The sequence below is a fragment of the Alosa alosa genome, chromosome 15, assembly GCF_017589495.1.
Source record: "Alosa alosa isolate M-15738 ecotype Scorff River chromosome 15, AALO_Geno_1.1, whole genome shotgun sequence".
NCBI classification, from domain to species: Eukaryota; Metazoa; Chordata; class Actinopteri; order Clupeiformes; family Clupeidae; genus Alosa; species Alosa alosa.
Genome location: NC_063203.1, coordinates 30,110,749 through 30,125,748, shown reverse-complemented (window position 1 = coordinate 30,125,748; position 15,000 = coordinate 30,110,749). Strand labels below are relative to the sequence as shown.

Sequence of the window (15,000 nt, the reverse complement as noted above, 5' to 3'; positions counted from 1 at the left end):
GATAGTGGGGGTCGCCAGTCTCTGGCACGGTTATTTTAGGGGTCGCGGGTTGAAAAGTTTGGGAACCCCTGTCTTAGAGGTAAAGGTTTACACAGGGTTATCAACATGAAATTGCGAAGTATTTGGAGAGTTCATCATCTACAGTACATAATATCATTAAAATATTCAAAGAATCCAGAGGAATCTTTGCAAAAAAGGGACAGACCTGAAAAAGTAATATAGGATGGCCGTGGTCCTTTGTACCTCAGATGGCACTGCATTGTTTCTGTATGGAAATCATTGCATGCACATATAATGCCATTGAATATGTCAGGAAAACAATGCCAAAATTAATTCTGAACATATTTAAACAGTATTTCTCCATAGAGGAGTCGTCCAGGTGCTAAAATGGACTGTCTGCAATCCAGACCTGTCAAATTAGGTGCATCATGGAATGAAAAACATGACTAAGAATACCCCAGACTGTTGAGCAACTGAAATCCTATATTGGGCAGGAATGAGACAACATTTCATTCTTAAAACACTAGCAAATTATCTCCTCAGTTCCTAAACATTTACAGAATGTTGGTAAATGAAGAGGTGAAGCTGCACAGTAGTAAACCGTCCCTTATTCTGAAACATGTTGCTGCATCAAATTTAAAATGAACATATATCTCCATGAAATAGTCAACATTTTCATTTTCCACATTTGATATCTAAGTCCTTTTTGCAGATTAATATGAGATTTCTATATTATCACATTCTGTTTGTATTTGCATTTTACACAACGTCACAACTTTTTTCTGATTTGGGGTTGCATATAAAAGAGAAAGACAGACAGGCGTGTGCTTACTTTGGCCTTCAGCTGTCCAGCCAGGTTCACATCATGTTTGTTTTATAATTTTCGCCGAGTTACAAATTCTGAATCTGCCTTGATAATTATTCTACCTTGTCTCTATCATTTTTTTAAATGATTTTACCTTGTGTTTTATGTTTTCTTTTTATTATGATCTTTACCTTTTAACTATTATTTGACTATGTTGCCCTTCCATGCTTTTATTTGTTATTATTGTTTGGTTTTGTTTATGTAAAGCACATTGAATGACCTCTGTGTATGAAATGCGCTATATAAATAAACTTTACTGAATAGTCAAGTCAAGTCATCACAATACGTTTCTGAGGGGGTGCATGCAGTCGAGTGCATGAAGCCAAGAGACACAGCGGTAATACCAGACCCTGGGACTTTATTAAAATATGAAACATCTCTGGCACCATCTGCTGGAGACCCTTGGAAATAGCCTCTATGTTTTCAGAACGACGGAACTCCCTCACTGCAACACATGTCAAGAACAGGGACCTCATATCCAGGACTTCGGCCAAACCAACCAGTACCAGGACATGGACCTCATATCCAGGACTTCAGCCAAAACAACCAATACCTTCTAAGGCACCATGAATAATTGGCTGACAGATCCAGTGTGCAATGTGATCAAATAGAACTATTGTGTACACGTAACCTTCCATACTGATGTTGAAAACCTATCAAACCCTATTACAGTGTCATAGTAGCCTATGTGTGAAATACAGTTATACATCAGATGGTTACAGCTAAAGTCCACAGAGTTAGGAAATGGCCTCAGCTGACATATCTGTAAATAATGTTGATTTCTCAGAAACTTTTTTTGTATTTTGAAAAACATTTTTGGGCAATAGGGCAATGTTGTCACTAACAAGACCAAGATATACCAAGGTCAAAGCTATTTTGGACTAACAGCACTGCCTCTGCGTGATGGTCACACTCGTCAAGCTTTTATTTCTTCCACTTCCTCCATCAACTGCAATCTTTTTTAGACACACAAGGCATCTCTGAAGTGCTCCAGTCCGGTTTTAAACCCTGAAACTGCACTTGCAATTTGCAATGACATTCTATTAGCTACTGATGCTGGTGATACTGTTATACTTATCCTGCTAGACCTCACAGCGGCCTTTGACACAGTCCATCATGCCATCCTTCTCTCTCGCCTTGAGCAGTGTGTTGGTATTAAAGGTACTGCCTTCAAGTGGTTCAGATCATACCTCTCTGATAGAAGTTTCTCTGTCAGCACAGGTGACTTTGTTTCCTCCTCAGCACCTCTATCCTGTGGTGTCCCTCAGGGATCCATTCTTGTGCCCATCCTCTTTGCCCACTATATGCTCCCGTTAGGCTCCATCCTTAGAATAAATGGTATCTCTTTCCACTGCTATGCAGATGACACCCACAGTTATCTTCCCCTGAAAGGTCAAGACTTTTTAAAACCTCTCTTAGACTGTCTTGATGATGTCAAAGCCTGGCCTTACATTTTTTTGTAATTTAAATAACAACAAAACTGAAGTCCTGCTATTAGGACCCAGTGGACGTTTCACCCAGGGTATGGACTTAGACTCCCTGAGGCCCTATGTAAAGCCCTCTGTAAAGCGCCTGGGTGGAATCAAGGACAGAGATCTTACTTTTGACAAACAGGTCAAGTCTGTAGTCAAAGCTAGTTTCTTCCAGTTAAGAAACTTATCTAAAATCAAGCCTAAACCACCATCACATGTAAACACACAGACACACAAGCTCACACTGCAATTCACAAATAATAATGTATGAAATTCACAAATAATGTACGTAACACATGGTGCGTTATACATGGTCATTAACTGTAGCTTGAGTTGAGGAGATACCCTAAAGCACAAGGCAAACAATCCTTTACTTGAGACAAACCCTTGGAAGTGGATGGTCTTTATTTGAGACAAACTCTTGGAAGTGGATGGTCTTTATTTGAGACAAACCCTTGGAAGTGGATGGTCTTTATTTGAGACAAACTCTTGGAAGTGGATGGTCTTTATTTGAGACAAACCCTTGGAAGTGGATTGGCCATCAAATAAGACCAATGAACCGAATAACAAAGTTATTATTTCTCATTCAGAGCTTTCTTGGGCAACGTGACAGTGTGTGCTAGTCCACTCAGTGAAAGCTTGATGAATTACTACTATCTGAGATAATCTGATATGTTTGAATATTTGTATACACTCACTAGATTTCAGTTTTTCATTCATTTTCAAAAGAAGATGAGAAAAGCAATAAAGAGAAAGAAAGAAAATCACCTTACAGAACGAGAAGGCCAGTCCAGTGATGATGTGACCTGTGGTTCTTGAACCACTGTGAACATTTCACACGTCTGGCCTCTTCATCACATCCTGTGCGAGGCGTTTCTCAGAATGAAAGATGGTTTGATAGCTGGATTAACCCCCTCAGCATTCTAAAGTGTAAATATGTACATCTACATGTCCCACACTGAAGACAAGTGACCAAAAGGGGCGGGGTGTTAGGGCAATTCTAAGAGCCCAGCACTGACAGGGGGCCCCCAGAGAGCCCCCCTGATAATACTATATATGGGGTATATATAATGTTACTGCTATCCTCCATAGTCAACTGTACATATCTATCTATACTGTTTATACTGCACATACACATATTATTTGTACTACTATTATCATTACTTATACAACTAACTACTCTTACTGTTAATACTATAACTACTCGTACTGTTAATACTGTAACTACTCTTATTGTTAATACTACTCTTACTATTAATACTACTGTAACTACTCTTACTGTTAATGCTACTGTAACTACTCTTACTGTTAATACTATTGTAACTACTCTTACTGTTAATACACTGTAACTATTAATACTGATGTAACTACTCTTACTGTTAATACTACTGTAACTACTCATACTGTTAATACTACTGTAACTACGCTTACTGTTAATACACTGCATATATCTGTACATATATGTCCAGAGGCGGACTGGCCATCTGGCATACCAACTGGCCAACAATCTGCTCAAAGGAGAGGCAGTAAGAGGCTCATTGGTCCATTTTCCATACTGACACTGGACTGATCCAATAACAGCTCTTGTCAGGCCCCACCCCTCCCATTTTGGCTCAGAGCCAGGATTTTGTCAGCGCATCAAAATAGTTACTCGAAGTACTGTGGCCTACACGTTGAAATTGTGGCGGGTGCCGGTAGTGCCTAGTGTGCAAAAATAACACCAATGTAGAAAGACATTAAAGGGAATTAGCTCTTGTAGCTGTACTGTTCTAAAATGTACCAGCAATGTAGGTAGGTAGCCTATAGGAATACAAAATATTTCCACCAACAGGCAACAAAGTTGCCCTGTTTATTTTCTGTTCTTTCAGTTGTCGTATAGTGGTGATAACTGGTATAAATGACAATAAGGTCTACCACTATCTAGGTAATTTAGTTCTTTACACAGGCTTCAGTAATGTTTTGGTAATGCTATGTGGTAAATGTAGCCTATTGAATAATTTGAAATGACACTTTGAATTCAAGCAGAAATTCGTCTTTCATAATTGCTTGCAGCCTACTTGAATATGGAGATCATGTGCTCCATGGCTACCTCTGATCAGTCAGAGTGATAGTGTAGGCTACACATAGAAAGGTCAAGATTGTACTTTCTGTAGAGAAGGGCCATCTGAACACAGCAAGTGTTTGTGGTCAGAGAAACGTTAGCCTGTCTATCAGCTATTTATTCTTCTCTATACTTGGTTAACAAGACAATTAAAAGGAAAGTAAAAGGACAAAAGGTTATCTGAGGATAGAAAAGTTTCCATGACAACACCCAAAAATGCTTTGTAAGGTGGATTGATGTCATATCCCTTATTGGTTTGCCAAGACTTCAGTAATCTACTGAGAAGGTGGACACCAAATTCTGATTGGATTGTTGCATATAGGAAATAGGAGGACCTTTGACCCCTTTGTGAGCATAAAGTATGGAGCACAGCTGATCCAGACTCAGATTTGGCTCAGATCTCAAATTGGGTTAAATATTCTGCAGAATATACATTCACTCTACTGCTCAGTGTTGCATGGGCTTAGACTTAGTCAGGCTGTGTCACTTTGTATTATTGTGATTAAAATGTTGACAGTTCAACGGCTACTTTTGTCTCAGTGGATCGAGGTTTACCTGAGTGCTTTACCTGAGTGCTTTACCTGAGTGCTTATTTGGTCTTGAATTGAACGGGTTTTTTCCACCACACAGGCCTACATTTGTCCATTTTCAGTGATCAACGACACTTAGTTTTAAATAATATGCATATTTAACGGCAATGCAAGGATTTTGTATCTAATTAGGTGTTCCTGACCGATCTGAGGGCCACTTGGGCCAAATATGCCAGGGCCGTTTTTTTGTCCCAGTCTGCCCCTGTATACACTATGTCCATAGTGTTCATACTGCATATGCATATTTATTCTGCTCTTATAATGTTACTGTTAATACACTGCACATATCCCTGATGTAAACAATACCACTTGCTTAACTGCATCCCTAGCTACACCAAACTTCCTCAGCTGGCGCAAAAAGTGAAGCCTCTGGTGGGCTTTGTTTATAATGAGGTTGGTGTTGACCTCCCACTTTAGGGACTGACATATGGTGGTGCCAAGGAACTTTATGACGTATTTGATTACAGTATTTAAATTAATTTCAAAAGAAGTGCAGCAGGCCCGAGACAACACAATGTATTCTTCAGAAATATAGACAGGTTTCCGTTTAGCACAAAACTAGATGTGCGTGCAGCCTTGGGGCAGAAGATGCTCGTGGGCCGGCCACAGCGTTATAAACGTATACTTATAGTCAGGGCTGTAGCACAAGATCCTGGCCTCCGTTATAAACGTATACTTATAGTCAGGGCCGTAGCACAAGATCCTGGCCTCCGTTATAAACGTATACTTATAGTCAGGGCCGTAGCACAAGATCCTGGCCTCCGTTATAAACGTATACTTATAGTCAGGGTCGTAGCACAAGATCCTGGCCTCCGTTATAAACGTATACTTATAGTCAGGGCCGTACTGTAGCAGAAGATCCTGGGCTCCTGCATAGGCAGTCCTGATGGGGCCTCCATGTTCCTCAACCCAGTAAAATAAAATATATTCCAGACTTTTCAAGGGCCCTCTCTCCCCTTGGGCCCCTATAATCAGTAGTGGTTTTACCCCCAGTCCGACGCCCCTGCTTATAGCCCTACTTATTCACCTTATTCAGCACGCAAACAGGGGGCCTGCCATCTTTGCCCCCTTTGTGCCCGAACTTCGCATTGAGCAGTAGGCCTAGGCTATATCCATTGCGATACATTGAGATAGCAGAGTTCTATCGAGATGGCTGGCATCATATGTTATGGGTCATCCTAAACATTTTTTTAGGATTTTGGTTACTTTAAGACATTTCTGTAATATACCTTTCCTACTGTATCTGAAGTTAGGAGAACACTGACTTAGGAGCGGCTATTCTGTAATGAATTTCTAAACTACTAAGGTTACCAAACAGATAAGATACGATTTGCGAGTTAGGAAGTTTGTATAATACGCCCCATAGTAAATAATCAGATAATGCATTGAGATTTGGGTAAATATAAAGAAAACACTTTATAAGAACATATTATGACAATTATATACTGTCCTGAGAATGACCAATCTGTCTCTAAAATATATCTCCATACGATACGGGAGGTCACTGCCGCTTATCATCTATCCACTCCGTAGAGTTGAATAGCCTTGTGTGGCGAAGTACAATACTGCCATCTGACCTCCTGCTAGTCATTTTCGTTTCCTACCAAGTTAGCCTCTCTATCCTCTTTTGCCGTGTTATCCCAATTAAGCTCTCCATGTCCATGTTTGAGTATTGACTGCCCACTACTGCTTACTACTGTTTTACTAATGTACACAGCCTAATGTTTTCACTACTGTTTTACTGCTACACTGTTTTTCATGCTATATTAGCACACATGATCAATGGCTGCGGTCAGGCTTCTGCTACAATACTGAATGAATGAATGGCTATAACCCTATTACCTCAACCTGTTCTTGCACTGAAATAGTTTTTTATTTTACCTTGTCTACATTATACTTTACTCTCCTATTTGTCCATATTATTTATGCTGGTCTCTAGACCTTACTCTTGCACTGTTGGACTAATGTTGGACTACTTTTTGCACCTTCACCATGACACTCACTCTCTTGAGCACCTTGCCATGCACACATAACTAAGGACTATGGTTGGACTACTGTTTGCACCTTCACCATGACACTCACTCCCTTTAGCACCTTACCAGTCCCGGTCCTGTCACTACAAGCGTCTTATGCTTGATCACCCTCAAGCACATTGGACTTTCTTAATTTAATTTATATAGTGTATTTAACACTTTATTTTAATGTGTCGCTGTTACAGTGTACCTACCTAATTAGGTACAGTGGTACAACCTGTGTAACAACATGTACTATCATTGTACTTGCATTATGTATTTGTGGGTACCTACATATAGTTGTTACATTGTAATACTGAGTGCTTTTACAAAACTTTGCCAATTTGTCTAAATTTTCATCAGAGGCAAAGAGCTGACCTGAGACCTGCTGGATGGGGTAAATCTGGTCATGATAGATATACAAACCATTCTTAGCTCCAACCTGTGCTGCTACAACCTTGTTACTCTTTGATACAGTGGAATAAACCTATTAAGTGTACCAGTTAATTACTTACATGTACATATGACATGTATGTTGTGTTGTGTCTTCGATATCTTGGAACAGGTCTACTAATTCACTACATAGTACATATATCAACTGTGTTGGTACACACTTATTGCTCTTTGATACAGTGGCACAAAGCCATTAAAATGAAGTGTACCAGTTAAGTACTTACAATTACATATTACATGTATGTTGTGTCATTGGTGTCTTGGAACATGTCTGCCATTACCCTACATACTGTAGTACATGTATCAACTGTGTTGGTACACATTTATTACTATTTTGATACAGTGGAATAAACCCATTAAAATAAAGTGTACCAGTTAAGTACTTTACATTACCAGTTAAAGTACATACATATTATATACATCCTGTCAATGATGTCATGCATCCTGCAATTGATGTGTTGAAACATGTCTGCTGTTACACCACACAGTACATGTGAATTAGTAGACCTGTTCCAAGACATCGAAGACATAACATACATGTCATATGTACATGTAAGTAATTAACTGGTACACTTAATAGGTTTATTCCACTGTATCAAAGAGTAACAAGGTTGTAGCAGCACAGCTGTACACTGAAGACAATGAGGCCTTGACTGGAGCTAAGAATGATTTGTATATCAAATCTATCATGACCAGATTTACCCCATCCAGCAGGTCTCAGGTCAGCTCTTTGCCTCTGATGAAAATTTAGACAAATTGGCAAAGTTTTGTAAAAGCACTCAGTATTACAATGTAACAACTATATGTAGGTACCCACGAATACATAATGCAAGTACAATGATAGTACCTGATAGTACATGTTGTTACACAGGTTGTACCACTGTACCTAATTAGGTAGGTACACTGTAACAGCGACACATTAAAATAAAGTGTTACCTAGTTTTCTTATCTTTTTTATCTTCTACTGTCTTTATTGTACAGTGGAGTTTAGTTATATGTTTATACTTATACTTATGTTTACCATTTCTGCTGTAAGTGCATGTTGTGTGTGATGTCTGTATGCTACTGAGACCCTTGAATTTCCCCTTGGGGATCAATAAAGTATCTATCTCTCTATCTAGCTAATTAGCCGGAACTAGCCAACTGGAAGTTTGCGCACAAGGCGGAAGAAAATATATTTCTAAAATGGGTGGGCGGAATAAGGAAGTGCATGCTGTCCTCGTACTGTGTTGCCAGCAGCGCAACTAGACAGCCAACTAACTCTGTTGGTCAGAAGTTTCCAATAAATCGAAGGCTTGACTTTTCTTGTCTTTACTGAAGTTACCAACAATACTTCACTTTCAGTCACTCAAAGTACAGACACTCATTGTAAAACTGTAAAAGAATGCAGAAAACATATCTAAGAAATCAACAACACACGTGAAATACAACACAACACATAGCTATGCTGCAAACCACATAACTTCAAAGAACAGAGATCGCTAGTAATTAGCATTTTAAACCTGACTTGGAATATCTACGAGAGCTAGCATAGCTTAGCTAACTAAAGTATGCACAAAAGACATAAGTAGTACGAAACTCAAAGATGTTTTGTGAGAAATATTCCTCCAACACACATGGTCTACTTACAGATAAGTATAAGTATATAGTATAAGTATAAGTATACCAATGGTCTAGGTTGAAAAGGGTGTCGTTTAAAAAGTGATATACTACATCTATAAAAAGACTTTCCGTTGCTTGACAACGCCTGAGTTAGTCTGCTCAGCCGTGACTTCAACATTCCACAGCGTTGTGATAAACAGCTGAAAAAACTAACGACTTTAGCTCTAAAACTCACTTAGTGTTAATAATTGATTTCATATTTATTTATTTCGTAAGTGACCATGGTATAAACGGGATAATGCCCTTCGATGCATCCATTATCAGAAATAAATAGACTCTGCGGTTCACGCCTCTGTGTCGTCCATTTATTTCTGATAATGGACACCTCGTCGGGCATTATCCCTTACGTATATACTGTATACTCTTTTGATCCTGTGAGGGAAATTTGGTCTCTGCATTTATCCCAATCCGTGAATTAGTGAAACACACTCAGCACACAGTGAACACACAGTGAGGTGAAGCACACACTAATCCCGGCACAGTGAGCTGCCTGCATCAACAGCGGCGCTCGGGGAGCAGTGAGGGGTTAGGTGCCTTGCTCAAGGGCACTTCAGCCGTGCCTACTGGTCAGGGTTCGAACCGGCAACCCTAAGGTTACAAGTCTGAAGCGCTAACCAGTAGGCCACGGCTGCCTCAAAATTTTAAAGATAAAATAAAAAATAATATTCAAGGCTTGAACATAATAAGAAGGTAATTTCTGAAACCGTGTTTATCCGAATTAACCCATGGTAGACTGAACCATAGATATTCGAAAGCTAGATAACGCATTGTCCGTCGAGTTCTATTAGGTGGCATACGTGAATGCGGCCGCCATATTGCTGGGGGCAAACAACTTACTGTCTATGGGCGATACTTGCTGGCAATCAGAGACACTTGTCTGATTTCCAATCAGAGACACCTGTTTCTCCATTGACCTCTAGTGACCAAGAGTAGACCAAGACAGACCAAGATATGTGAAATAAGGCAATAAGAGAAATACAAATAAGATGCATTCCAGTAAGATCTACATTCCAATGCAATAATTCACTAAGCCTGAGGGGCCGTTTATACGAGAACGATTGCGAAGGAAGACGACAAAATATTTTATCATAAGGGCCTTTCGTTTACACGGCGACCCCGCCATCGGGGCTTGAAGACGCAAAAATCTGAAGACTCCTTCCAGAGTGTAGAGTTTTGAAGACGACCCGGTTTGCGTCTCCGTCTAAACGGCTAAACCAAAGATCCTTGATTACCTCTCTGGCTAAACTGTCAAATTAGAATGTCTGCGCGTGACATACCGGGGTTCTATCACACCACCACCCAGCGGTCTGGAATGCATATCCAATTGAGTATCACATACTCTTGCGTCTTCATATAAACACAGATTTCCCCCTGAGAAAGCTCGTCTAAACGCGAATAAAAAAATGAAGACGAGACGCCACTTCTGCGTCTTCTCTTTTCATCGTCACCGTATAAACGTAGCCTGAAAGAAGTCTCCTGTTCTATGCTGACACGGTTCAAATCCTGGCTTTTGTGTTTTTTGCTTTCTAGGCTGATAGTTGCACTGAACTGACCGTCATCCTCAAGAAGTACTACCTCTGCCCTATGTACGCCCTGGAGTTTACCTTGGGTTTCCTGGGCAACCTAGTGGTCGTCCTGGGTTACCCGCTGTGCCTGCAGGAATGGCGGAGTACCAACGTCTACCTGTACAACCTGGCGGTGTCCGACATCATCTGTGTGTGCGCTCTGCCGCGCCTCTCCTACCTGTACGCCAACGACATGACGGAGACATCGTCCGGTCAGCTGTGTTCTCAACCGCTACATCCTCTTCGTCAACATGTACGCCAGCATCCTCTTCATGGCTCTGGTCAGCCTGGACCGCTACCTGCTGCTCCTCCATCCGCAGCGCACCAACACACTGCTCTCTCTCCGAGGAGCTGTCTCGGCCTGCCTGGTCACCTGGGTCGCCGTCCATCTCATGATTAGCCCCCTTCTCCACTACACGGTCAGGAGCCTGGCGGACAACAACTACACGGTGTGCATGGACTTCGCGAGTATGTCGAAGACCTGGGGGTTCCTGGGCTACAGTCTGAGTCTGACATGTTGTGGGTACGTCCTGCCCCTGGTGTCTCTCTTTGTGTCTACGCACAAGATTGCCTCGTTGCTGAGGGTGTTTGTGCAACGGGTGAAGTCTTTCAGGAGGCCCTTGCGTATCGTGCAGGTGGCAGCATATATGTTCCTGCTGCTAAACCTGCCCTACTACGTCATGAAGAATGTGAGGATCCTGTCGCGACTCGTAGCTGGGCTGTCAGACTGTGCCATTGTCCGAATTGAAGCCTTGTACATTGTGACGAGGCCAATGGCTTACATGCACACTGTCATCGACCCTGTGTTCTACTTTCTTATGACGGAGCGTTTCCGTGAGCTGTTGCTGGCCAGGTTTCACCTGCTGAGAAGAATCATAAGGTCATCCATCCAGACCACGGAACAGTAGAGAATGTACAGAAAGATCTGTGATTCTATATCCTGAACATCAACAATTATTTTAAAGTTTCATAATAGTTGCTACAAATACTTGAACTGCGCATTCTGACACCAACTTTCAGCCTTGAAAGGGGTTGTGTGCAGTGCTGTGAAGTAACGGAATACATGTAACAGGATTACATATTTAAAATGCATCATTTAAGTTATTGTATTTGAATACAATTACAAATGAAATGGGTGCTTTTCGGAATTCAATTTCATACAACTCAAATGAAAATACTTCTAAAACAAACCATGTAGCCTAAGTATATCCCAGGTGCTTCTTTTCTCTTTCTCTTTCTGTTTGATAGTCTAAATGAAAAACCTCATAGGGAATGCGAAATTAGCCAGTATGTTTTAGGTCTCCTGTATAAGTTCTGATTTCTTGACTGAGTATTGTGCAAAAAAAATACAACTCCCATTGTGCTGTTTGGGTTTGGGTCTTTTAGCCTATACTCAGAAAAAAATAATCTGTTAGGCTCTTTGACATAGTGACATTAAGGGCCCATTTATGCACCCGACGCAACGTGGTGCAAAGTGCCACGGAACTTTTATTCATATGGTACACCCAGTCAGTGATGAATTTGTCACCATGCGCTCCATTTTTTTGAAACCTTGTGCCCAGGTATGTGCTAATTAACAACATAAAGTGTGGTCTGGGGTATGATCCAAAAATTACTATCTTACACCTCCTAAAAATCATTACGCCACTGACCAAGTCTATATAGTGAAATGCGCATATAAAGCACAGCTGAAGACGCACTGTTACAAGATGTAAGCAGCCCAAAGTAACTTTCACCTCAGGTGGCTTTGAACACCATGTCCTATTCTCTACACCTGACTATCATATGCTTTGTCATGTATACAGACCTTACTGTCCTGTATCTGACCCTAGGCAGATGGGTCAGGCCCTTGAGTTGTGGATCTGCTCGAGGTTTCTAACACTCTGTAAAGCGCCATGAGACATGTGTAATGTTTTGGCGCTCTATACAATTAAATTGAAATTGAAAATTGTACTAAACCTTCCACAGTTGCTGTCTTTCAATTACGAAGCTATTCTGCCATTACAAATCTCTGCCGCTTGCACAAGTAAATTTTCTGCAAAAGTACAAGTACTTTTGAGACTGTTCTGGAACTTCTTGTTGAAAGGCCAATGGCAATGCTCAGATTTGACTAGCCAATCAGGAATCTAAGTTCACTAACCAATTACAGAGTCAGGAGGTTGCGCACCTCACCCCACGTGGTTTGAAGAGGATCGATTGTCAGAAGAACTCTAGGATGCACACGGGAGAAACGTTGGCAAAATGATATAGCCTACATGGGATTAATTCAACACCTATACATGGAATATTTGCTATTAATGGAAACAAATCCCCATGAGTAGTAGGAAGAGGATTGTCTAAGCTGTTTTTTTAATCCGTGCTTGACTATGGTGATGTTTTTACGACGGAGTATTAGTGCCACACATGAAGAGAAAAATATTTTTGCCATGACGAGATTAAACTCGACATGTCGACATTAAACTCAACATTTCGAGAATAAAGTTGAAATTTAATGTCGACTTTAATCTCGACATGTCGACTTTAAAGTCGCCATGTCAACATTAACTCATTGAATGCCAAGCTGTTTTCGGGAGCTTTGTCCTAGAGTGCCAGAAATCTAGACCATCGTTGATGATTTTTGTACAGCCACAGAATATTCTGTTATAGCTATGAACACATACTATGCAGCTATGAACGCTCTCGGTGGGTGCAAACCGTGTATTTCTACACGCCTCTGTTCCTTAGAAATCCTAAGCTAAACCGAGTTATGATAAAATGTCCAGATAAAATGTCCAGATTGTGCGTTTTCATGAGTTTTCGATCGTCATATATTTAATTTCCATGTTCCTAGTTTTCATCAAAATCGCTGTTTTTTTCTAGAAATGGAGATATAACGTCTTTCATGAAATATGAAGTGTTGCCTGTTACTTACTTGTGTAAACTTTCCGAAGTGATCAGCGAGACCTGGTGAGACTGCCACCCAGTGATAGACCCAATACAAAATGGCCTGGTTTTTTGACCTGGCGTGCATCGTCACGCCGATTCGATCCAAAGCGGCAACCGAAGTTATGATAAAATGTCCAGATAAAATGTCCAGATTGTGCGTTTTTCATGAGTTTTGATCGTCATATATTTCATTTCCATTCATCACAGAGTTCCCAAAATCACATATAAGGTGTGTTAGAGTGTCTAGTTTAGTAATTTACAAAAAAAAAGCTAAAACGTAATATTACGTTCTTGGCACTCAACGCGATCGTTTTTTTTGGCAATGAGTTAAACTTCGACATTTCGAGAATAAAGTTGAAATACCATGTCGACTTTAATCTCGACGTGTCGACATTAAACTCAACATTTCGAGAATAAACTCCATTCCAAGATGGCGGCGCTGCATTACACGCGACCTCTCTCTGTCCCAACCGCACGGTGTTTTGTTCGTTTAAAAGTGTTTGTCCGAAAGTTTTACGGTTCGTCTTGTCTTACTACGCCGTACTACAAGTACAGCAGGCAGTTTTAATTGACATCTGCAAAGCAAGTTTTGCAGCGTTCTGGACTTTGCAACAGAGGCGCTTAAAGGAACTCGACTACTCCGCCTGCAACAACACGGACTCGCCTGCTACTCCTCCCGAAAGAAAGCGCGGGAAGCGGTGTCGCGAGGAAGCAGAAGAGGGCAAGCGGGCGTCGGGCCAGGCTAGCGCCAGCCCAACTCGCAGCCAGCCATACCATCCATTCTCCTGGCAAATGCGATCACTGGACAACAAAATGGATCACATCGACTGCTGAGATCAACGAACCGGACAGTAAGTAACTGCTGTGTGCTCGTCTTCACTGAGACTTGGTTAAATGACAACATTCGGACTCTGCTGTACAACTGGAGCAGCTAGCATGCTATCGAGCAGACAGGGCCATTGTAAAGGGAGGTAAATCACGAGGAGGAGGAATCTGTGTTTACATCCGTGGCGAATGGTGCGGGACACTGTAGTAGTATACAAACACTGCTCACCACTGGCAGAGTTTATGATCATAAAGTGCCGTCCTTTTACCTGCCAAAGGAAATTACTGCGATTCTGCTAGTCGCAGTATACATCCCGCCTACCAACAACAACAACGATATAAGAACGCGGCTCTTAGTGAACTGTACCAGGTTGTCAGTGAACAACAGGCACACCCAGACGGTTTCACCATCTTCACTGGAGATTTTAACCATGCTGATCTAAAAACTGTACTTCCAAGCTACACCAGCACGTTGATTTTCCAACAAGAGGAGATAACATCCTGGACCTGGTCTACACTACACACACAAA

The 15,000-nt window shown here is 41.1% G+C and overlaps 1 protein-coding gene across 1 annotated transcript in view; it reads left to right on the top strand.

Moving 5' to 3' along the window:
- LOC125307937 (succinate receptor 1-like) overlaps positions 1-11,628 on the top strand; it is a 12,350-nt gene extending 722 nt beyond the window's left edge. The window contains 2 exon segments of the mRNA XM_048264068.1: positions 10,686-10,931; positions 10,933-11,628. Of these exon segments, the coding sequence (XP_048120025.1) occupies positions 10,686-10,931; positions 10,933-11,628 (942 nt within the window).
- Positions 11,629-15,000: the final 3,372 nt, after the last annotated feature.